The sequence below is a fragment of the Sorex araneus genome, chromosome 6 (assembly GCF_027595985.1).
Source record: "Sorex araneus isolate mSorAra2 chromosome 6, mSorAra2.pri, whole genome shotgun sequence".
Classification (NCBI taxonomy): domain Eukaryota; kingdom Metazoa; phylum Chordata; class Mammalia; order Eulipotyphla; family Soricidae; genus Sorex; species Sorex araneus.
This window is the reverse complement of record NC_073307.1, coordinates 121,894,117-121,920,066: the sequence shown is the minus strand read 5'-3', so window position 1 is coordinate 121,920,066 and position 25,950 is coordinate 121,894,117. Positions and strand designations below refer to the sequence as shown.

The 25,950-nt window shown below is 44.9% G+C and overlaps 1 protein-coding gene across 1 annotated transcript; it reads left to right on the top strand.

The window, feature by feature from the left end:
- The first annotated feature begins 1,944 nt into the window (after nt 1–1,944).
- On the top strand, nt 1,945–24,488 carry CSRP3 (cysteine and glycine rich protein 3). The gene is made up of 6 exons (XM_004607843.2): nt 1,945–2,658; nt 13,086–13,223; nt 18,991–19,159; nt 21,455–21,587; nt 22,696–22,789; nt 24,158–24,488. The coding sequence occupies exons 2-6, from the start codon at nt 13,112–13,114 to the stop codon at nt 24,232–24,234; spliced, it is 585 nt and encodes a 194-aa protein (XP_004607900.2). The 5' UTR covers nt 1,945–2,658; nt 13,086–13,111; the 3' UTR covers nt 24,235–24,488.
- The last annotated feature ends 1,462 nt before the right edge of the window (nt 24,489–25,950 follow it).

The following is a 25,950-nucleotide window of genomic DNA, read 5'->3' as shown; positions in this document are numbered from 1 at the left end:
TTTTAGAAGCTTCACTTTAGGGATTCAGGGAGAGGCTATGTGAGTGGGACTATGAGATCACCTATTTATTTCAAGCATTTTAAGCTCCTCTTTTTTGAGCTTTATGTATTTATACTCCATTTAATGATGTAGCACTGTAGCACTGTCATCCCGTTATCCATCGATTTGCTCGAGCGGGCACCAGTAACATCTTCATTGTGAGACTTGTTGTTACTATTTTTGGCATACTGAATATACCACGGGTAGCTTGCCAGATACCTACAGAATAAAGAATGACCAAGCTGGAGAGACATACAGTGGGCACGGCATTTGGCTTGCATGCACTGATCTAAGTTCAGTCCCTTTCATCACATATGGTCCTCTCCAGCCCCAGCCTATCAGAAATGATCTTTGAGGGCAGATCCAGGAGGAAGTGATGAATGCCACTGTGTGTGACCCAAAAATCAAGTTAAAACAAAGCAAAACAGAAAAACTATCAAGCTTTTACAAACACACAAAAGTTAGAAAGAAGCTATTCTAGAAGACTTAAAGTGCCCTCTGAGTTGAACATTCGAGAGCACTCACCATTTCCCCATTCCTACAATAGCAAACCTTCCCCCTTCACCTCCTCCTGCCTTTACTGCTCTTGTGATGACCAGAGGTCATACATACATGCTTGACTGTGATGCCTATGGGGATCATATTTGGTTGTGGTACTTGCACATTTGACTGAAATGCACACTAGGGGTGGGCTCATGTATTTCTGTTGCAGTGCTTTTCTATGTGTTCTCTGGGAATCACACTAATTTAGTTGTGGTACTCATACATAAGCTCTGGGGAAGGGAACTCCTGGCCGCCGTACTCTGACATCTTGAGTTTTAGTGCTTACACACACTTAATTGTGGGCCAGAGATTGCATAATCTGTTGCAGTGATGGGGTCCCTGACTGTAGACTCGCTGGCGCTGTGATCTGAGCCCACAGCATCAGTGACTAAACTTATTCATGGACTCACCCCAGAATTGTGAGCACTTTTTACTAGAGGCTTTCCCTTCCGGCTCAATAGACACATTTTGGATGAGAACATAGGCCAAGAGTCTGTATTTTACATGAGGAGGTTGTGCTTGGCCTTTCTAAAATTCCCCCAACTCTCTTAATTGTGGAAATTGCCATCATTCACACAATTGCTTTGTGAACATGTAACTAAGGATGATCTGAAGGGGGGTTCATACACCTCTTTGTTGGCTCTGATTGACACTTCACCTCAATATCTAGGTCAAGACTAGTGGTGCTAGCATTTATGAGTGAGAAATAGAAGACCTGGATTTTTTTTTTAATCCCCCTGTCCCCACCTGGATTTTGATCTAGAAACTACCAGCAACTCTTTGTCTGACCCAAGGGAAATTAGATAACTCGGATTCCTTTATCATAACATAACAAATTTATCTCTTATGTCTCTGAACTTCCTGTCAGCTATGACATTCTAAAATTCACTCCTGATGCTTGATGCAAATCAACATATGTGCCAAGGGACATCAGATCGCTGGAGAAAATGTGGGTTCATAGGGATTTGCCAAGATGTGCCATAAATTAGATGCATCACCAAGCTAATATTCTTTTAAGTTTGAAAAGATAATGGACAAAGCTGCTCACATCACAGTGCCTAAACAGAAAATGGGAGAGAGGGAGAGAGAGAGAGAGAGAATCTATAATAGAGGCAGGCTGTGGAGGTGAGTGGGGGAGGGGCAGGAGGGAAACTGGGGACACTGGTGACGGGAAATGTACACTGGTGAAGGGATGGGTGTTGGAACATTGTATGACTGAGGCTTCATTCCAAGCTACTTTGTAACTGTATATCTTACAATGATTCAAGGGAAAAAAAAGTCACTCACTTTTTTTTATATTTGTAACATAAATTTTATTGAACAGATAAAACAATTTGATATTAGATAAACTATGTAAAATGCCCAGTGTCAAACATTTCTTTCTTTCTTTTTTATTTTTGTTGAATCACCTTGAGATAGTTACAAGCTTTCATGTTTGGGTTACAATCTCACAATGACCAAAGTCACTCACTTTTAAGAGGAAACATTTCCTTCTTAGAATGTCAGGGGCTGGGAATCACAGGACCCTGCTGACTGGCGGCTGTTTTTCCAAACTTCTTTGAGGTGATTATCTAAGTATGATTTCAGGCAGCCATCATTCTTATTTTTAGCTCTGCATTCTCCTCATGAGTATGGTGACCTGTGTCTCGGAGTTCCAGAGGACTCCCAGATAAGGCCCATGATTCATTTGCAGGTACCTTGCTCTGATTTCCAGCAAGGTGGGGGGCCCAGAGGAATGATTTCAGAGGTCTCGTTCTTCTGGGCTCCTGTTCCTGTCCCTCTCACTTCATCAGGAATTGACACTCCACAAATGAATCCAAAATGCAGTGGGCAAAGGGCCATTAAAACAGGACCCAAGCGACATTGTTCTCCAAGGGCCTCACAGCTGGTGAGGGGGGGAGACAAAACTGAGGGCTTGGCTCACAGGCTATTTTCAGCCTCTGATAGCAGTTGTGTTGCTCACGTCTCTCCCCTCGGGCTCCCTCCCGTCCTGCCCTTCGCAGGCCAAGCCGTCATATATTTAAAGAGGCCCAGAGCCCCTGTTACCCAGTTGAGCCACGGAGATCGCGCAGGCAGGTAAGTGGAGCTGAGCAGGCATTTGGCTAGGGGTTGGCTGACTTGAAGGCTGGTGAGGACTCCTAAGAGTCCCGTAGATCCAAGGCATATGGCAGATTTCATGCCCCAAACGCCAGCATCCGCTCTAGTTCCACAGGAGGAAACTCAGGGTTATGCTCTGCTTTACTCTGAATCTAGCAGTTTCCAAAAACTATTTTTTTTTCCCTAGAAGTGTTTTCAATATTTGGGGGCTTGGGAAAGTTCCACGGGGAATTATGCAAGAAAAAAAATTTTAGCTGTATTTTGGGGACTGTTGTATGGTAGACTTGTGTTTTCTGATGCTTTAATGGCAGACCAGCATCCTAGTTCTAGAATCACATAATGAACAGTTGTACAACTATGAGGAATGTCCTGTCCTCAGTGTCTTTTTTCTGCTCTGCAAGAATTAGGATGGAAATGGTGGCTTGCTCAAATTTGTCAAGTTCTGCACTGTTAGAAAGTGGCTGCGGTATATTCAATATAGCAAAAGCTTGCTTGCCAGTTCCCCAAATAAAAGAAACTGCAGTATACTGAAAAGATGTGGGTGAATGATTAAATGTCTCTTCCACACCACCCTCTCACTTGTTTGTACATAGAAAATACTCAGAGAAGCTTTGCTGGTTTAGATTTAGAGGTAGATATAGACTTTATAATCTAAGGATGTTTAGCAACAGTTTCATTTTGTTTCTGTTCATTTCCGGGCCATACCTGGCTGTGCTCAGGGCTTACTCCTGGCTATGCATGCAGGAATTACTCCTAGAGGTGTTCAGGAGACCATATGTGGTGCTAGGGATCGAACCAGGTCAGCTGCATGCAAAGCAAGCTTCCTGCCTACTGTACTATTGCTCCAGCCCCAACAAGTTTGCTTAATTATTTAACATCAATCAAAACTTGCCCTGACCAAGTGCTGTATTAAAAATCTATTATGAGCTTCACTGAATGAGAAGCTAGTACCCAGTCAGAGGTGGGGGATTCCCAAGACGCCCTTGAGGTTTCAGTTTGCTTTTGCATCCCCGAGAATGACAAGTCTTGGTGATGCAGAGAAGGGAAAGTGACTTTGAGCTTTGGTTTGAGTGCAGATGCTGCCCAAAGACCAAGTTGCCACCTTTAGCTTTGTGGCTTCCGAGGAACAGAGTCCTCTCTGCTGTCCTCCATACACTTTAATGAGTTCCAGAAGGCCACTTCTGGGTCAGGGCTGAGGCAGCCACATATCCGTGCACATAGCAGAAAGAAGAGTTAAAAACTTAGAGCCGGAGACATGGTTCCATGAACTGGAGCACATGCTTTGATGCTGAGGCCCGAGTTCAATTCTCAGCACTGAGCATAATCCCCTGAATACTGCTGGGAGCCATTTCTGAACACTGAGCCAGAAGTAGCCCCTGAACACTGCCAAGTGTGGATGAAACTCCAACGTCTCCCAGAAACAGGGGACAGTCAGGAGAGCCTGGACCATCCATTGACTTAGGGGATTGAATTTCTATATTAGGATAATCCAGCTCATCAGTTGGTCTATGAAACTGCGTTGTGACTCAGAAAATGTAAAGTATCCCTCTGGCTTGGCTTCTTTCCATCCTGACCAACATAGTTCTAAAAATACTTGTTGACAAGAGGCCAACAGGTGCCGTCCTTGCCTGCACAGACAGGTGCTCTGTCGTTCTGATGCGCAAACTGTCCACTTGACAGGGAGGCTGCCAAGGGGTAGGAGGAGAAAGAGTTGGCAAGCCAGCAACCGGGAGACCCAAAGGCACAGAGCCAGTGAGAGCAACTGCAAGAGAGATTGGAAGAAGGAGCAGCATTCTTCAACAAGCCAAGATTCACAGTCCCCTGCAAGAGGAAGAGACAAAATCTTGGTAGAAGGCAAACCCAGAAATCCTGGGACCCTGACTTAGGAGCTGGGAGAAAACAAGAAATGTCAATTGCAAAGCCAGCTCCAGTTCAAGCTCTAGCTCTTTTCTGAGTTCCCATTTTCTATTTTCTGGACATTTGTGAGCCCCCTAGCCCAGGCCTGCAGCACATGGCCATTGCAGCAACACAAAGAGCAAAGGAGGGGAGGAAATAGAATTTAAAAAATATTTTAAGGAGATGAATAACTTGTCTTAGAAGAGGAGGGATACAGACTAGAAATATAATATGTAGGACATACAACTCCCGGGCAAGGAGATTTCCACTAGAAATAGTGTTGCTGCAGCACTGGGTGGGGTTTGGGGCCAAAGGAAAATGTTATACTCTCAAGTGGAGGAATCAGCAGCTCCTCATCACAGTGCAGTAAAGCAGGAGGGGAGATGACAATTGTCAGAACTGGACTTTATCATGGGAAAGGGTATCACTGTCACTGCAGCACTGTTGTCCCGTTGCTCATCGATTTGCTCGAGCGGGCACCAGTAATGTCTCCATTATGAGACTTGTTATTACTATTTTTGGCATATCGAATGCGCCACAAGCAGCTTTCCAGGCTCTTCCATGTAGGCGGGATACTCTCAGTAGCTTGCCGGGCTCTCCGAGAGGGGTGGAGGAATTGAACCCCGGTCGGCTGGGTGCAAGGCAGATGCCCATTATTGTTGATTAGTTATTAACCTCTCAAAATATATGCAGACTAAGTTTTAGCTTATTTTACTCTTACCTGAAGATCTTACAAAAAATTTCATTCCCTACCAGAAGAAATAAAAATTCATAGAAGCAAAGCAATTACTCAGGGTCAAGGAGCTAGACAGCAGCAGAGACAGGATGTAAAGTCCAGCCGGGGTGAAGGGGGCTTGACATAGAGATTTTAAAAGTCAAAGTAAAACAGTGTCTGAGACTAGAGATTGGTCATTCTTCAGAGATAACTTCAGGAAAGACATAGGATGACCCATGAGTCACAGCCTCAATAAAGTGGGCAGACATGTCTACCAAGTGTGAGTTTGAAGGGAATGAGAGGGCTGGAGAGATAGCCCAATGGGCTGGAGCAAGTACTTTGAATGCAGACACTCTGGGGACTTAATTCCAGGCACCATATGGGTCCCTGAATACCACCAGGTGTGATCACTGAACATAGAGCTGAGAGTAGCTGTTAAGCACCACCAGGTGCGGCTTCCCTGTGAAAAGAAAACAAATCAGGAAAGAAAGACAAGAGAGAGAGTACTATAGGTAATGTGCTTGCTTTGCAAGCAGCTGATGCAGTTTAATTTCCCAGTATTATGTATGGTCCACTAAGCACTGCCAGGAGTAGTCCTGAGCACAGAGCCAGAACTAAGCCCCGAGCACCACTGGGTTGTCCTCTCCAAAAATAAAGACATGAAAAAAAATTAAGAATAAGAGCCAGCACGTGGTTTTATTCTGTGCGGAGGATTATCAGCCTGAGCTTCGAAATGAGCAGCTACATCATGGGAACCTCACCCACATGTGTTTGGAAGTTTAGGAGGAAGTCACTGACCTTGAGTGGCCTCTGGGGCAGCTTAAAGCCTTGCCCTCCCTGGGGCTAGAGGACTTGGCTGGGGTTCCCTACTTCCGCTCAAAGCACAGCTGACCATGAAGTGAGCTCCAGCAGGCACCGTACTAGGGCAGGTCTCAGTCCTCCCCTGCCCCCCAGACCCTGGCAAGGGAGCTCTGAGGGTCCCCTGGGTAGACTTTTGTTTTGGTCTGTGTCTGTCAGTCACTCCGAAGACCTACCAAGAAACAGGTGGCCTGCTATATGCTTCTGAAATACCATGGAGCTGTAGAGAGAGATTTGCTCACTTTAATGGGCTTGACTATGAGAGATAAAGCAATTTAAAAAAAAATCACATCCCAATGAAAGCAGTTAAAGTTATTAAATGCTTATGTATTTAGCTTTTAGTCTTGTTTTATGGGCCATCCCTGGCAGTACTCAGATTTACTCCTGGCTCTGTGTTCAAGGGTAACTCCTGGCAGTGCTGGGCAGACCCTATGCAGTGCTGACCAAATGCAAAGCAGGCATTGGAGCGCCCTCATGAAACATGTATATGTAACATATTATTGTTATAATCTTATTGAATTTAAAAATCACTGTTTAACACACGCCTTCTCTTCACATGCACGAGGACCCTGGATTCAGAGACTGTGAGCAATTTCAACAAGGTCCAGCCATTAGTATTGTTTGAACCTTGGTGCTTTGCAAAGGCTGTGCTTGTCCACTCTGCTATGCTCTTTTCCCTGGCTTAAGAGCAGAGAGAAGAGGCAGTGTTTGAGAGGGCGTGCTCTGGCGCTGCATTTCTAAAGGTCAGCTCAGATCCCTAAATCTCACTTTAGACTTGAAGGACCCTTGAAAGGTCTTTACGACATCACAGTCACTGAGATGTCCATTTTCAGCCATCAATCATGAGAAAGAACTCTGCTTCTATAAAGAAGTCCTTTGTATGCTTGAACACGCTGGCTCTTAGGAAGCCTTTCATGGTACTGCCCTGGATTCAGTATCCCTGCTGTGCCCACCCCAGTGTTCTCAGTTCATGAAGAGAAACTGTGTCTATCAGATCTCAAGTTCCCTCAGCTGGGAAGTCTGGTCCATGGAAGTCTTGACCCTTGTCTCTTCTCAAATGAAGTGGGAATATGGGAGTCAACCAGTTTAATGAGGACTTGCATTTTTTGTTGGTTGGTTTTGGTTTTGGGGCCACACCAGGCAATGCTCAGGGTTTTCTCCTGGCTCTGTGCTCAGAAGTCACTCCTAGGATTCAGGAGGCACGTGTGATGCTGGGGATAGAACCCAGGGCAAGCACTTTACCCTCTTGTACTTTCTCTCCTTTTAATTAGGGTTTGAATAGGAACTCTGCTCACCAGCTGTGCATCTTCACACAAGCTGGGTCAGACTTGAGTCTCAGTTTTCTTATCTGTAAATGAGATTAACACATTTGCTCCGCTGGGCTGTTGCATTACAGAGTATCTATAATAACAAATACAAAGTAAACAATTAATACCATCTTAACTACTGTTAATATGTGGATAAACCTAAGTTCTATTATACCTTTGTGATACAAACTTGCCACAGGATCTGCAGCAATATGATTTTCCTAAAACTCCACTTACTCATTTTGAAAATAAAGTCTTGAATTGTCCCCTACCTTGGAAGATTATTGTGAAGTTTCTATATGACATGCTATATTACTTGAATCAAGGACTGTGCTCTAGGCCACTCAGCATCTTCATAGGATGAATCTGGCATTATCATTCTCTGCTCAATCATGACTAAAGCCTCCCTCTCAGTTTCTTTAACAAAACTTTAAAAAAGAAACAAGACCACTAAAGTCTCATTTTACTTATCCCACTCTCTTTTGCCCTAAGTTATCAATTTTTAAGTCTATAGTAAAAAGGGAAATATAAGAGCAAGTTTTGGAGTAAGGAAAATGGGGCCACAATACATGGCTTGGTTATTATTTAAAAAATTCAAACTTAAAGGGTGAAAACTTCAAGTTACTCAAGACAAATTAATTCTTATGTTTGATATGCTCTCTGGTTTACAGAATGATTTAATGCACGTGAGCTGCTACCATTCTTCTAGGAATAATAAAAAAGATGGGACAATGGTGCCCATTTTAGGGTACACAAGTTTCGGGGAGATTGAATTCTTTTTGGAGGTAACATACCTGTGCAGAAGCAAAATGAAATAAAAATTTTTGTGTCCTATATCTGAACCAGCACTTCCCCAATTCCCACCACAGCACATTTCTATGGTAACCTCTAGTACAGATTTATCCCTCAGAAAGGTCCACAAAGTAAAATCTCAGTGGGGCCTGGGGACCCACAAGTCTGGAGACCACCTTCTCACTTGCAAGGCTTGTACTCTATTGCATCTCCATGAATTCCAGGTTGCCTCTTATTGCAACATGACCCACAATTTCCTTGGTGACAATCCAGCCTGGAGCTGGCCCAGGGAATAATGTCAGGTGATGTGATGGATCAGGTGACAAATAAGGCTGAGTGACTGGCAAGCCTATATTTGGTGTCCCACCCTTAGTGACTGGGCAACACTGATAAACAAGTGCCCATCTCTTGGACTCTCACCAACATCAACTCACATTCCAGACTGGCTAGAGGAGTGTTGAGACACAAGAATTCCAAAGCAATGTGTAAAGCTGGAAACGTTATGTTTGCAAGCCAGGACCTAAATATGCTTCCAAATCCTAGCTTCTTAACTAATAGGTTGGTGCTATTTGTACAATCTGAAATAAAGCAGGTAACCATGTTTTATCTTGGAAAAGCTTCTCAATGCTGCTTTGACTCCCACATTATTTCCACGACTCTCACAAAGATCCTGTGAGGAAAGTGCATGAGATTATTCACTTGGCATTTTCTACCCAGGTTCAAGGTTATGAGATCAAGATTAAAACACAAGGCATTGGGGCTGGAGTGATAGCACAGCGGGGTAGGGTGTTTGCCTTGCACGCAGCCGACCCGGGTTCTATTCCCAGCATCCTATATGGTCCCCTGAGCATGACCAGGAGTAATTCCTGAGTGCAGAGTCAGGAGTGACCCCTGAGCATCGCTGGGTATAACCCCCCAAAAAAGCAAAAAAAAAAACACAAGGCATGCTATTCAGGATATTGTATAGCATCCTCTGCTTGTAGCCTTTGAGCACTGAAAGAAGAAAATATTTTCTATGTCTCACCTGCAGAGTTACCTTTTCAGCTTCAAGGATGGAACTGAGTACCTGAGAAATTCAATGTTCGAGGGTTTCTATTTTGGGTGTGAGGTTCTAATCTATGCAATGCCAGCTATTTATGATGACTTAAAAACAACTCGTGAGAGTTTGAGGATGTGACTAAAAAGTAGAGTACTTACCTTAGGTATGTGAGAATCTGGCTTTGATTCCAGGCACCACCTGGTCCACCAGTGCTGCTCCTCCCCTCCCCTCCAAACACTGAGCACTGATCTGGGAGATTCCGCCAAACTCCACAGGATATGACCCTCAAACCAAAAACCCTCAAATAAATAACAATCACCTGTGCTAAGATATATTGCTTTGTGAATAAGGTCTATCCGTAATCTTATTCTCTCTTAGATGAGTATCATATCTAAGTAACTGCTCTTTCTCTCTCTCATTATCTCTCGTCTGGAGGCATATTTATTTTCTACTAACTTGTAGGACAGACCATTAAAATCTCCATTGAAGATCTAAAAATGAGAAATTTGACCCAGCATTGTGTTTGTTGAAAATTTCCACATCGCTAGTTTCACAAGTTGCTAGTCTCATTTTTCGAATCATACTACGTCTCTCCTCTATATTATGTTGAAGCTTAAGATCAAATGAACATGAAAACCATTGTGTGATCTCGCTCTCTTTCAAAGAATTTATCATCCTTAATCAAATAAGGATGGATTTAGGAATTTGGAAAAATAGTTAATAAAGTACTCCAAAATGTTTACTTTTTGTGGCCCACCTTGTTTATAAATAAGGTAACTGATCAACCAACCTTAAAAGTTGCAAGTTTTAAATGGAATTAGAAGTGAGCAGTTTGGTCTTTTTAGGAGATAGGAAAGTCTTTGTGACTTTATGTGCACTTTTGTTGGGGGGGAGCGGATTATGGTTTTCTTGCCACATGGATGGAACTGGAGAATACATGAGCTTTTATCTTTCTGAAATATTCCTCCTCCTTTTCACTGTCAAAATCTCATTCACCTTCAAAATCCCATTTGGAAGTGATGTCTTTTGTGTATTGCGCATTTGACATTTTGCCTGAAGGCAAAATTATTCCTCACAGTTCAGATGTACATTCAACTTGGAGGTATGCTTATATTGCATGTAGCTGACTCTGCTTCAATCCCCAGCAACACACAGGATCCCCGAGCATGTCCAGGAGTGATCCCCGAGCACAGAGTCAGAAGGAAGCCCTGAGCACAGCTGGGTATGGCACAACACCCGGCTCCCCTTAAGACTGAGAGTTGGCAAGTGAATCTTACAAATTTAATTGACTGTTTTTTTTGATTTTTAATAATACCGTTATACTATCTTAAAAAGCAAAAACGTCTGCTCTTCCTAACTTAAAAAGAAATAGCAACTGGGGACAAGTTCAGTGTACCTCCACTGACACACACTCACAAACACAAGGTATATACCAACGCACGCCTATTAACTCTTTTATATTCAATTTTTCACACGTATGAGCACCAAGAACACTACAGGGTCTTTTTTTTTTTACAGGGTCTTTTTTTAGAATAAAAGAATCAAAGCACATCTTGCTGCTTAATCTCAAATATAAATGTGGGCAGCCCTTTCTCTCCTCTGACTTTCTTAAAGTAGTTGCGTTCTCATGTATCCAGTTGGATCAAGGTTTCTCACTGCTAGGAAAAGCAAGTGACTCATTTTTTACAAGCTCTCCTCAACTCTGCCTCTCACTGAGGTTGTAGTGCAGCACCTGACACATGATAGGTGTCCATTATATCATAAATGAACGAATGGATTGAGGCTTAACTCCAAGCCTTTCCATTTGAAATGCATCACTCTGTCCATTATACTAAGCTTGAACTGTATGAGTAAGATTTCGAATATATCTCTGCTTCCTCTTTTAGTGTTTCCTTTTAAAAGTTACTTTCTAAAATTTCACCTAATAAAATGAAGAACCTGCTTATAGGGAGGAAGGCTGAGATGTTCCTGGTTGACTGCACACTGTTAGTGTATGTGAGAAAAACTCTTAGAGAGAGAGAGAGAGAGAGAGAGAGAGAGAGAGAGAGAGAGAGAGAGAGATGTTCCCTTTGATCCTAGTATCAGGTTCAGTGATCTGCTGGCTATTTACTTTCTTTTTATGGGGGGGGGGGTCACACCTGGCGATGCACAAAGGCTACTCCTGGCTGTGCACTCAAGAATTACTCCTGGTGGTGCCCCGGGGGATCATATGAGATGCTGGGAATCGAACTCGGGTCGGCAAGGCAAACAAACGCTCTACCCGCTGTGCTATCGCTCCAGCCCCACTATTTACCTTCTGTTTCTTAGCAAAAACTATCTTTGTTGTGAGGCTGGGAGACACAATCTGGACCAGTTGACTCTGGAAGGCTTACTGTTAATCATCAACTATTATAAGAGGGTGACTAGCTGGCCAGCAAGGAAAGAGAAGGTCAGAAGCAGCCACTTGGAATGGTCTGTTAGGTCTGACAGTGCTCAGTGTCAATGACAAGATGGTTTACCACACTTCTTAGCAACCAAAGAATATCCAGGAGAAATCCAGCCCTCTTGGAACTGGTGGGATTTCAGATATGTACTGAGTCTGGACTTCAGTATAAGCTCTAGGAACTGAAAACTTCACACACAGAGGAACAGAAGAAAAAAGAAAGAAAGAAAAACATTTTTGATGTCTCATATTTTCTAAACCTAAGTCTCTAGTGAGGAGATGTCTGGGGGCTGTGGCTGAAGAGCTCCTTGTAATAGAATGTTCTGGAATTCTGTAGGAAGGCTATATAATATCATCATCTGGTTTATGGGGTTGCACTTGCCTCTGTGTGCTCCTTCCTGCACATCATGTTGTTTGGTCCTCAAAAGTGAAGTCACAAGGACAAAATTCACTTCTTCATAGTACATATGGGAACATGCATCTAAAGAGAAGCTAAGCCTTTTATCTCCAAATGCAGCACAGTGCAGGCGTCCCTGAAAGCAAAAAGGAGGAAGGTTTTCAGAAACAGATCTGATCTAGAGCCAATCTCGATGATTGCCTGATACTTCTTAAAAAGAAATCACATGAGCCCCTGAGCACCGAGAGAGGTCACCCCTGAGCACAGAGTCAGGGATAGATCCTGAGGGTACAGGTGTGCCACAAGCAAAGCCACCACCTCAACCCCTCTGGCCAAAAAATTTTGCTTTATAGGAAGAATCCATTGAATGGGAGATTTTATATATTTTTATGCTGTAGCAGCAAGATTAGCTAAGATCTTGTTATCCAAAGGTGATCCATTCCTAGCAGCCTGTAGTGCCTGGAATCTGTTAGAAATGAAGAGTTCCTTTCTTTCTACCTGCATCTACAAAACCTGAATCTGCACATTAGCCAGACTGGAGGTGAGGGGAGATGCATGGAGCCAGATGAGAAGAAATATTATTTTCAGAGTTATTGCCATTTTTGATAGAATAATCTTTAATAATACTTGACATTTGCGTATCATTTTACAGATATAAAATGAGCTCATCCACTTCTACTAAGAGTCCTGCAAGATACATAGGAGCAGATGCTATTAAAATGAACAGAAGAAGAAGATAGGTTTTAGAGTGATAAAATGACTTGCTCTAAGCAAGTCTCTGAGCTTATTCAATGACTGACTTGTGAAAAGTAACCCTTGTTGAATGAACAGATTGATGAATGAGTGGACAAACTACCAGCAAATGAGGAGGGGGGGTGTTGTGGGAAGGGCTGGAACATGATCTTGAGACCACTATCTACTAGGGGTAACTGTTCCTGAGGTTCTTTAACTTTAGGACATTGCCTTTTTCCCCCTATTAGATTTGACCTCGCTCAGAGTCTTCAAGATGCCGAACTGGGGTGGAGGAGCCAAATGTGGAGCTTGTGATAAAACAGTGTATCACGCAGAAGAAATCCAGTGCAATGGAAGGAGTTTCCACAAGAGCTGCTTTCTCTGCAGTGAGTTGAATGAATTCCCCAGGTAGTCCTATGTCCTAGTCCACAGTTAGCCATAGATACATCTATCAGTGCTTTTCCAAGTACAGTCTGGGGAGTAGCCACAAAACCTGGGAACTTGTCAGAAACATAACTTGGGGGTTCCACTTACAGAAGGGAGAAAGCTCTCCCGAGCATCCCCTTCCTCCAATCACCTGCCCCACCCAGAAGCTGTTTCCCTGCCACTCAAAGGCAGAACAAACTGGTGTCTGCCTGATCTCAGTGGTGAAAATCTTGACCCAGTGGCGACATGTACAAAGTGTGGCTTGACCAAGAAAGGAAGCCATTGTTGGTCTGGGGGATTCGGGTCTACATGTTATTCCCACTTGTCAGTTGCTGATGAAGCCACTGCGATTGGTCTTTACTCAGCAACTACCTGTGTCAAGTAGCAGCCGCTGTGCTAATCCTGCAGGAGGCAGAAAGGGGGCGGCGGGGGTGCATTTCAGGAGCTAGGCAGCACTAACTTGACAAAGAGAATCTTGGTCATCACCTGCCAGACCCAGACTCACAAATGTCAAAACCTGGTTATCTTCATCGACCTCTGGTCCTCCTGGGGTCTGGTTCTGTCTGATGCATTTGACTCTGGATAAATCTTTCTCATCTCAGAGCTCAGGTTACCAGCATCTGCAGCAAAGCCAGGACTAGAACTTGTTCGGCACCTACCCAACCCAGTTACTTGAGAACAGGAGAATCCTCGAGTTTCTTAGAAGTTAGGTCTGATCTGAGAGAACAGCCTATTTGAACCACTTCCTTTTTTCGGTCCCTTAGGTCTGGTTTAAAGGCTAGTCCAACTTCATTGGACATTTGGTGGACCCACTCCAGAGTCTCCCCTTTATCTCCTTCAATCCAGGGGTTGCAGATAGTGCACTGTTCCAAACTGTTTCACACTGCACTTTGAGCATTTGATCCATCTGTTAGGGCAGAAAGACACGCCACCCCCCATGCGTAGTTGCCAGAAATAGTAATGTTCTATTTGCTGCAGGAATTTTCATTAGATTTTTACCTCCCACAGCAAGCATAATTATACCCCCAAAGAGGGGGAAATGCTGAATGATTGGGTTGGTAGATTTACTGATGCTTTGGGTTTTAATGACAGGCAATTATTTTTAAGTCATTATACATATCCATCAGACTCATACTTACTATTAAAATTATTCAGAAGTCATTGCTCAAGAGAGTTTATTTCATATCCTCTGGCTTTTGTCCAAAAAACTCCTTTATTGGGAGTGGAGTGAGATATTGCAGTGAAAAATGATTAGACTTTGAGTCTTGGCTCTGCTGATACTGACTGAGCTCGGGGAAGTCATGTTTCTATTAAACCTCAATTTCCCCATCTATGTAGTGGATGGTTATACTTACTGCACAGGTATTATAAGAAGAAAGGTATAGTTTTTGAGGAGGAAATTCAGCTTTGTAGTCCTTTATACTATTTAGAGTATCAGCTAAATACTCTTTAGAGACCAACTTTGATATCTCAGTGGCTTGGGACGTGGGAGGGAAGCTTTCTTTGGCACAAGATTGTTCATCTTTCTGGGGGGGGGTGGAGGGAGCAGGACAATTCCTCTTCAATGGAGTCTTTTCAACAGGAGAAGGCATCGAGCATTTGGTGCTTCATCCCTTTAAATCCTTTGATATTTTCCTGCTTCAAAAGTGTGTGTTCGGGGGCGGGGGGAGGGTACTTGGGGTGACACATAAGCAATATAAATTCTATAGTGGTGGACAGAAGGCTCTGTCAAAGAGCATGCTTTTCTATATTATTATCACAAGACTCGCCTAACACATACTACCTTGTAGCACTGTAGCACTGCCGTCCCATTGTTTATCGATTTGCTTGAGTGGGCACCAGTAACGTCTCCATTGTGAGGCTTGATGTTACTGTTTTTGGCATATAGAATATGCCATGGGTAGCTTGCCAGGCTCTGCCATGGTGGGCAGGATACTCCCAGTAGCTTGGCAGCCTCTCTGAGAGGGACGGAGGAATCGGACCCAGGTCGGCCACACGCAAGGCAAATGCCCTACCCACTATGCTATCACTCCAGTCCATATACCTTGTAGTTGGTGGAAGCAGGTACAGAGAGGCAGAATCTACCTTAACTTGGCTCTGGGTCAGTCTTCTCTCAACTTAGTTAAAACAGGGATTGGTGACATCTCTTTTTTGAGGTGGCAAGAGGGATTGGTGGGGAGTAGGGATCAAACACAGGGGTGCTCGGGGTTATTCCTGGCGAAATCCTAGGTATCCACTCTTGCCAGTGTTCAGGGGACCATGAGGTGCCAGAGATGGACCCCAGGGGACTGAATGCAAAGCATGTACCCCAACTCTTTGGGCAATTTCCCTGGTTTATCCACTTCAGTTTGAATGAATCTTAATTCCCCATACCAATGTTACCCCAAACAAATACAATGCAGAGCAGTGATGGTACAGTGGGTAGGGCACTTGCCTGGTTAATAGCAAACCTGGATTCCATCCCAGATACTGCTTGTGGTCCCCTGAACCTGTCGGGAGAAATCCCTAAGTACAGTTAGATGTAGACTTCCCCCCAAAACAAACAAATAGAAATACAGTGCAAGCCACATTTATAAATTAAATATTTTTAGTTACCTTAAAGGTAAAGAAACATGAGAAAATAATTCTTCAACATTTTACTTAGTCCTGGGGCTGGAGAGATAGCACAGCGGGTAGGGCGTTTGCCTTGCACGCGGCCGATCCGGGTTCAAATCCCAGCATCCCATATGGTCCCCTGAGCACGGCCAGGGGTAATTCCTGAGTGCAGAGCCAGGAGTAACCCCTGTGCATCGCCAGGTGTGACCCAAAAAGCAAAAAAAAAAAACAAAACATTTTACTTAGTCCAATATATCCTCAAATCATTTCAATGTGTAATCAATTACACATTAATAAAGAGATATTTGTATGCTCTCTTTTTTCTTTTTTTTTGGGGGGGGTGGACTTGAGGCCACTACTGGCTATGCTCAGGTCTTACTCCTGGTTCTGTTTTAGGGATCATCCCTGCAGTGGTGGAGGGAGTTGTGGGTGGGAGAGAGGACCACATGTGGTGCCAGGGATCAAACTCAGGCCAGTCATGTGCAAGGCAAGCACCTTACCCTCTGTACTATCTCTCAGATGCCTGTATTATTTCTTGACTATACTGTGTGAAACCTAGCATATATTTTGCACATTGAGGGGTGTGGGGGCAGGGGAGCAGTGGATTCTATGTTGTATTGGACAATGTGGCTTTTTCAGTGCCTGGTATGAATCCAGGGAGTGGCTGTGGAATTGGAGGTCAGGAAGTTCTAGAGATGGGAATCAGCACTAGAACTGGAGCCACAGAGCCTGAGGCTAGTCAAGGCTCTGAAACCATCTACTGCTGGGAAGTGCATCAATCACAGGGTCCCCAAGCATGCTTGTGTACACACATCTGCTCACTCACTCTCAAACTCTCATGTATCGAACAGATGGGTCATAGAGCATGAACCTGGGCAAGCCTTGTCTATGTTCTGGAGATATTAAAATAAAACATCCTTGCCTCAAGGAACTCAGCATCTAGAATAACAACATATATTCGAGACTGATCTGGGGCCTGGTAACTGACAGCAAAAAAATAAATAAGGGATGATACAATTGCATAGGCTTTAGATAACCCAAATAAGGCACTTTTGTACCCCAAATACAATTCATCAAAGAAATCTGTTATTTAATTTGGGGTAAGGGGCTTCTAACTGGTGCTCACAGATGTCAGGGGCTATTTCCAGGGATCCTTAACTTGGCCTTGACCTGAGAATTCAATGTGCAGGCCTGGTGAAAACCATGCTGCTCATGCCTGGTGGTGCTGGAGATGGAACTCAGAGCTTCCACAGGCAAAGTGGGTGCTCGGGCATGGTGAGCCTGCTCCAGTCCAAAGCAGAGGGCTGCTCCAAACCTTATAAAGTCTCTCCTGATTTCGGGCAGCCTTCCTTCCTTCCTTCCTTCCTTCCTTCCTTCCTTCCTTCCTTCCTTCCTTCCTTCCTTCCTTCCTTCCTTCCTTCCTTCCTTCCTTCCTTCCTTCCTTCCTTCCTTCCTTCCTTCCTTCCTTCCTTCCTTCCTTCCTTCCTTCCTTCCTTCCTTCCTTCCTTCCTTATTTGGGCCACAAACAGTGGTACTCAGGGCTTAAGCCTGCCTCTCTGCTCCGGGATCATTCCTGGAAGGATTCAGAGGATCATATATATGGTGCTGGGGATAGCATCTGGGTCATCCACATGCAAAGCAGGCACCCTGCTCTCTCTATTTCTAGAGCCTCATCCTTTCTTTTTAAATGGGGTTTTTACAATTTTTAACATGCACAACACCGAGTTCCTAGTTTAATGAACTCCTATATGCAGTCTGCCCTGCTGCACTGTTACCTCACGTACTACTTTATCTTGTTTCTCCTGCTTCCATACTCAATTGCTTTATTTTCTAAAAACAAAACACCATTTGAGGATGCCCTAATAGCCAGAAACAAGCTCTTTCAATATTGACTTGCTTATAGGGGTCATTTGATAGAACTGGTTTAAAAAGAGAGACAAATAAATTGAACACTTGCACTTGCATATTATTCCTCCCTGACCATCACCATGAAATGAACAACCTTTAATGATCATTGTTACAAAGCAAGGCAGCAAGCTATTAAGTTGTGGAAACCCTACATATTTCTGTGAGCAGCCCTAATGCTATACTAATAGGTACTTCTGGGTAAGCTATACAGTCCAGGGGCAGCCTCAAGCAAGGCAGGTGGGTGACGGGCTTTCAGGAGAGCTGACCACAGCCTCCCAAGGTGACTCAGGACAGGGAGATGCAAAGAAAAACTCTGGCTCCAACTGTTTCCTGGATTTGTGTGAGATGAGAAAAAAGCGACATCTTGACATCAAAATGGTATTTATTTCTTTTCTTAAATGAAATATTATGTACTTGTAGGTATCTCACATTTTCATTTACATGTGAAGTTAGATTACATCCTGAAGTTAACTTACATCCTGAAGTTAAATTCTTTTAAGCTTTAAAAAAAGAATCTTAATTTTTTAAAATAAATTGTTGCTTTGGGAGAAATAGGGCTTGCCTAAATGCATTATGGTGGGGGGGTAGTTGATACCAGCTAAGACAAAGAGCCAATAGAGGCCTCAGGATCTCGTGGCACCTCCTCTGCTTCCAGAACTAGAGGAGAATTATCTCAGTGACCCGCAACTCGTGCTCTGCACAGACCTTGAGAAGAAAAACTGTAATTCAGATTCTGATGTGAGTAAGAAAAACATGAATTTCTCCATTGCCTCATCTCCTTACCTCCTCCACCTTTCCTTACACACACACACACACACACACACACACACACACACACACACACACACACACACTCTTCCCCAAAGTCATTTGAGTTGGGAATTCTGGATGGCAGGTTGTCTTGTGTTCTGAGCGGGAGCTGTTCTGAGGCAGTCCAAAACCACATCCCTGGTTCCATGGCAGCCTCCACCTCTTTCTATCTGGATTGCATTGGATCCAGTCCCTTCCTTGGCTGTGAACCCAGAAGCCTCATCTGTGAAACCAGTACCAGACAGATGCTGTGGTTGTGTTCTTGGTGTGTGTATGTGTGGGTGTGGGTGTGGGTGGGGGGGAGGGTGCCGGGGATGGTTCCTCCTGCTGGGTCCCTTGGCTGGAGAATCACTGCAGGTGCAGGGAGTGGGGAGGAATCTCAGCCCACCCAGCATGACTTCCTTTCCTCCACAGTGGCCTGCAGGAAGGGTCTTGACAGCACCACGGTGGCGGCACACGAGTCAGAGATCTACTGTAAAGTGTGCTATGGGCGCAAGTACGGCCCCAAAGGCATCGGGTTTGGACAAGGCGCTGGCTGCCTCAGCACGGACACAGGAGAGCACCTGGGTCTCCAGTTCCAAGAGTGAGTTGCCACCCCACCTCACCCAGCCCCAGAGATCCCAGTTCTTAGGATGGGTCCTTCGGTTCCCATAGCAACATGTTTCTGGAAGGGGGGAGAATAGATGCTTTTGTTGACTTGCAACAATAGGAATACTTAGTCTGATCAAGTTTTAACAATGTGTCACTTCTCCCAAAGACTCTCTAAATGATCTGCCTTCCTAAAGGGCAATTACTTTTACACCCTGCCTCCTGGTTTGTATGCCACGAGAAAACTCAAAATATACAGATGCTCCATTGTCTGACCTTTGCAAAACTGCTGGAGGCTCTGTGCATCCCTTGGAGCGTTCCTGCGTAAATCACATAAATGTGGCAGGGAAGCAATGGTCATTCTCTGTGGGCTTGTCATTAAAGATTTCTTCTGCTGGGTTGCAAAGTGATTAATGTTCACATCACTGGGGAGTGGGTCTTTGGGGATGGGCTGTTGAATGTATTTCATTGGCTGTCTGTCACCAATTGTGCTGAGGATGCCCCAGTATCACCCCAGGGAACCAAGAGAGCAATCTCAGCTTCCTCATCTTGACGATCAAGCTGACCTCCAGTCCAGAACTGAGCAAAGATGGACAGCACTGGGCTGCAGCCTTGCTCGAGACCAGTACTATCTGGCCTCTGCCGTAGGACTGGGCAGAAAAAGGTGTCTGTGCTCCCAGGTCAGCAGTGAGTGCATCTCAAGAATCTTCCAGTGACAGTGGCTCCTGGTAGAGCCTGCTAAAGAGAAGGCTGGTGTGGTCAGTTGTCTGAATTTTTCTCATAATTAAATCACAACCAGAAACTCATTTTATTTGTTTGTTTTGGATTTGGGACCACACTCCGTGGAACTTAGGGCTTACTCCCATCTCTGTGCTCAGGGATCGTTCCTGGTGATCTCAGGGGACTGTATGTGGAGATGCCAGGATCCAACCAGGATTGGCGACGTGAAAGCCAAGGGCCTTAACTACTCTCCTATCTCTCTAGCCATTGAAGAAAAATGTCTAGAGAGATAGGAAAGAAAGAAAGAAAAAAAGATTGATACCAACTGCATTCTGGGCTTTGCATTACCCAACGCTGACTCTGCTGCTCCTTTCTTGAGAAGAGGCACTAAGAGGAACCAGAGTGTGGAGAGGAATCCAGTATGGCCAGTGATGAGCTGTATGACTGGGGCAGTGACCCTCAGACCCCCATTCTCCTCCAGTGCTCACTATGCTCACTGCCTTCTTGACAGGGCAGGGAGAAGCCAACGTTAGGTGGCAGAGGCGGGCCTCAGGCTCATGTGCTCCTCAGATACTGCCTTTTCTCATAAGCCCCCTCTGTCAGCAAAAAGATTATGACTTTCTCAAGGCTCCAAAGATGGTTATGTGTTTTAGCCATAAAATAATTTTAATTAAAGTGCATAAATTGTTTTTTAAGATTTGATGCTTCTGGTACACTTAAAATAGACTATGGTTGAATATAAACAGAACTTTTATAGGCACTGGGAAACTCAAAACATCACATGACACACTTTATTGCAATACTCTCTTAATTGCAGTGGTCTGGTATGGAACCTTGCAGTATCTCTGAGGTATTGTACAAAGAATACCCCAAAGGTGTAAAAACAGGGCACTCCTTACTGTGTCTTATTAGGGATGTTGTTCTCATGGGGACAAGAGACCTTTGGCTGCAGGGCTGAATTGTGTTGAAGACTCATCAGCTTTCTGGAACTGTGGTTTTAGTCCTGACTGTTAAGATCCCATCTTGTTCTACCCTATCACATTGGCAACAATAAAGACGTGATCAGTGGTCTTCAAGAGAAACCTCAATAAAAATCCACAGCAAGAAGCTGGAGAGACAGATGAACAGGCTGAGAAGTGGCAGGAGTCCCGGGTTCTATCCCTAGCAACCATAGGGTCTCTGAGCACAGCCGGGGTGACCTCTTAGCACATAACAGGGGTGACCTCCTCCCCACCAAAATCCACAGCAATAGAAACAACACAATGACAGTAACACAAATTTAAATACCTGGAAAGCTAGTAAGTGCTTCATAACAGAAAGGAAAAGATTTGTCAGTGATAGTTGTCAGGTATGTATTAGTCCATCACACATGCAGTCAGGGCGCAGTCTGGTCTGCTCATTCTGCCTCATTTAAGTCTTTCAACAACTCTGTAGTGAAGCCTCCAAGATTATCTCCACTTTTCCAGAGAGGAGTCCCAGGCCTCAAAGAGTCAACTCACTCAAGGTCACACAGCTAGTACTGGTGCCTTGGGAAGGTGACAGCAAAAACTTGTCTGTATTTTACCCCCAGGTCCCCAAAGGTGGCACGCTCAGCCACCACCAGCAACCCTTCCAAGTTCACGGCGAAGTTCGGAGAGGCGGAGAAGTGCCCTAGATGTGGAAAGTCAGTCTATGCCGCTGAGAAGGTGATGGGAGGTGGCAAGGTGAGGACTTCTGTCTGAGCTAAACGGATGTACTTGTCCCCAACGGAACACTTGGAGGAAGGCTGAAAAGAAGAAACTGTAGGCAGGTGGGGGCCAGGCATTTCAAATTCCTTAGCTGCCAGGGGACTCTTGAGGCACCACCTCACCCACTTCAGCAGGCAATGACCCAGACCTCTACATGGTGCCCTTGGAGACGAGAACTGGTGCAATTCCATCGAAGAGTTAATTGACCCAGAATGTTGGAAGACACTAAGCTATTGCTGTAGAGGAGCAAAGGGCTCAGGCTTCTCCTGCCCTCAGTGTCCACAATCCTTCCGGAGACAAGTGATCCCTGGGAGCCCATACCCATGGCCTGATGCAATCACCGGCCTGCTTCATGGCTGGTGGATACAGCACAGCAAGCCTCACGGGACACAGCCTGGCTCACAGCTCAGACACATCCTGGCTTTTGGGAGAGCTGCTGAATATCTGAGAGAGAAATGCCTGTTTGCTCTGCAAATTCTTATTTAAGACTCGAAGGCAGGGAATGCACCAGAAGATGTAGGATTGATGAAAGGAAAGAAAATGCCTGTTTGTAGGAAATGGGGGTAGGAGGAGGAAGGGCCAGGGAGAGCATCTACCCTCCCATCAGCGATAACCTTCACCTTGTTGGGGCTCCCAGGAGAACCCCTAGTTGTGGCCTGTAGAATGCAGATGTGCATGGCATCGTGCCCATGATCCAGTCTTCCATCAGAGACACAGAGAATCAGAAGGAGGTTGGATTACTGCATGTCTCCACTTTTTTCTTCTTTAACTTTAGTGAATATAAATGTTACTCTCATCCCCAACTTCCCCCTTCTCCACTTTGCTTCTGAATCTTCTGGAAAAGGACACCCTTTTCTATGTATTTTCTACTAATGTTAGACATATAGAAGGCTTCGAATGTGTGTTTAAGGGACCTGAGAATAATTTAGAGTTCCTGGCATCTAATTTCCCCCAATCCCCCAGAAAAATTACTCTGGGGGCAAACTAGGGATGTGAATGGTTCAGACAGTGGCTATCCTCTACATGCTCTGGTGACAGACTTTCCATGGGAATGATCGTAGCAACTTTCTGACTCCCTTTCCAGCCGTGGCACAAGACCTGCTTCCGCTGCGCCATCTGTGGGAAGAGTCTAGAATCCACAAACGTCACTGACAAAGACGGGGAGCTTTACTGCAAAGGTGAGTGGTTCTGAGTGTCTCCTGAGATTTGGGGCTGGGAAGGAGCAGGGGTATCCACACCCAAAGGCTGGCATCTAGCAGGGAACCTGGCACTCAGCCTGAGCAAGAGTAAGGCTCTCAGGAAGGAGCCAAATCAGCTGAGGGATAGAAATCTCTATGCCTCTCCCTCAGAGCTTGGTGGGGTGAAAGCTGAGGCTGCCAGATGTGCATGGATTTCAGCAGCTGGATACTTGGGGTGGGATGCGGGGAGCAAGGATGAGGAGGAAGCTGTGTCCTGACTCTGGTTCTGGATGTGTCCAGCCAAGACATCCAACAACACATTTTCTCTGAAAACTCAAACACTCAAATAGTCACTTGAGTGGCAGATTAGGGAGCCCAAGGGAAAGTGACTAGTTTGGCTTCTCAAATTGATGACGATTTGGCCTCTATCTCCACCCCCAGCTTCCGTCCTGGTATGTTTCTGATGTTGCACATATCTTCAATGGTCCCAGGGACAGAACCGACCATTTTCCGCAGGTCTCAGCACTCTGCTGCCCCTTACTGTCTTATAATCCCTTTGTGTTGTGGGGACAGAGCAAACATATCCTCAAATGCAGAACCTGTCCGAGGCCTGCTCTGCTTTTCCGTAGGATCCTCCCACTTGCTAAGTTGCTGAAGGTGTTTCAGTGAGAAGGGAAGAGAGGAGAGGGGTCAGAGGGAGGCCTTTCCTAACCGTGCCTGAAGGTGACCAAAGCCTTTCTTAAGGGGTGATGGGCTAGGAACTGACACCCTCTCTGACTGGGCTGCCTGCTCCAGGATGTGTGAACAGCTCAGCACTGACACGCTGCTGTGGCCAGCAGGGAGACCAACATGTAGACAAAGAATTGCGTTTCCTGGTTTCCTGTGAGGAGAGAGGTGGTAGTCAGCTGCCCACAGTGCAATAGCACAGAGAAGGGGAGTGGTGGAGATCCGCTGTTTGGAAAAGTTGTCTCAAGGCGGAATTCCTCTAGGTCTTAAAGGATGATGGAGTTGGAGGGGAAATGAGAAATGGAAACCGTGAATGCCAAGGTACCAGCAAAGCCTAGCTATCATGATTTATTCCGGAAACTATCCTTGAGTGTAGGGAGGGAACCTGAGGTAGAGGCTCTGAGGGATGAGGCATGACAGGTGCTAGATGACATTGATTCAAAGGAGGAAATGTTGTGAACACACTTGGAGAAGTGCAGAGACGTGTAAACCATTTTCGTAATCAGATTGAAAAGAAATGGAGTTCACTTACTTTCACGTGAACTTGTGAATACATTTATTGAAAGGAGGCCTCTCACGGATGAGAGAATCAAGAAAGAATTGGGATGACCTGTCCTTTTCCTCTCCTCTTCTTGTTTACAGTTTGCTATGCCAAAAACTTTGGTCCTACGGGTATTGGGTTTGGAGGCCTCACACAACAAGGAGAGAAGAAAGAGTGAAAAGACCATCATTTCTCAGCTCTCTCAACAACCTGAGACATTTGCCAAGCCATCCTCCCCAGTTTGAAGCCCTCCCCCAAATTTGGTTTTGAGTCCGTCTGGACAGTATTTCTCCTCAGAAGTGATTACTGTTTTGCCCAAAATTAGAAGAGACCTTTGGAAGAAAGTGACTAAAACTCTAACGTGTAACAAATGCTTGATTATTTACAATACTTGGGGTGGGAGAGGCAGTAAATAAAGGTATGTCGTTGTACTGTGTATCTCTCTGGATCTTTTCTTGCAAATGGAGGGGTGGGTTAAAAAAAATCAGGAAGTTGGTGATTGTGAGATTGTAACCCAAACATGAAAGCTTGTAATGATCCCATAGTGATTCAATAAAATTTAAAAAATTAAAAAAAAATACCCCGGGGCTGGAGCAATAGCACAGTGGGGAGGGTGTTTGCCTTGCATGCAGCTTACCTGGGTTCGATTCCCAGCATCCCATAGGGTCCCCTGAGCACCGCCAGGAGTAATTCCTGAGGGCAGAACCAGGAGTGGCCCCTGTGCATTGTGCATCACTGGGTGTGACCCCCCCCCAAAAAAACAAACACCCCCAAAAAACTAGCAGCAAAGGATGAGACAAATTATAATGATACCTGGGGAAAGTGTGCGACGGAGGAGTGAGTGGGAGAAGGAACGGGGCCTTCTAGAACTTGTCAGCTGAGCGTCTCCCTAGATCCTAGTGAGAGGACTAGACCGCAGGGTGTTGGGAAGGAGACGGATGAGAGCAGTTCTGAAAGGCACATCAACAGTATTAAAACTGCTGAAGCATACACCCTTTTGTCCTAGCCTGGGCTTGGCAATTTCATGGAAACTTGGAAATGGAAACAACACGTGGAGTTAGCTTCTGTGGTATAAATGACAGGGAGGGTGATTTTCTTTTATTCTGAGACAATTCCCTAGGGTTTAGCAATTTTCTTAAAACTTCTCCTACATCAAATTGCCATGCTCACAAATGAAATGTGGCCAATTAACGGCATCTTTCCCTGCCGCCTCAGCAAGTTCTTGCTGGCGTGAGCGCATGGCGTGTTTTCTCAGGCCTCTGCTTTTAACAACCCCAGCGTTTCTCCCACCAACGTGCGATTCTGAACTATTTGCAGCAAATGAAAGCAAATGAGTCTATTGATAAAAGTGATAAAACACTGAACTAAGGTTTTTTTTTTAAAAAAAATATTATTTGTTCAGAGACTCCGGATTCAGCTCATTTTCCACCCTCAGGTTCACCAAAACAAACTGAAGATGGATATTGCATGTTCTGTGTCCTCTGGGATGACAGTATGCCACAATGCATTTTTGGGGTAAGGCACACACGGAGGTGCTCAGGGAGCAAACCTGGTGGTACATGGGACCATGTAGTACTGGGTGCTCAAACCAGTGACAATGCAGGAAACACATGCAAGGCCAATGCCTAAACCTCTGCACCCTCTCTCTCTCTGGCCCAGGGCAACACACTTTTTAACTTGTAAACTTTTAACCAGAACTATATTGAGACCTACCATTATCCATCCAACAATATCAGCAAGAAATGGAATTATTAAGTAAGCTAAGTCTGCTTTGGGACTTCAGGGCTTACAGATGGTAAGACCACATGTGAAATGACTGCAGGACAAAGAGTCTTCTCCTTTATTGTTTTTCATACTTGTCAGTCCCTGATCTCTCCAACCAGGAGAATGAAGC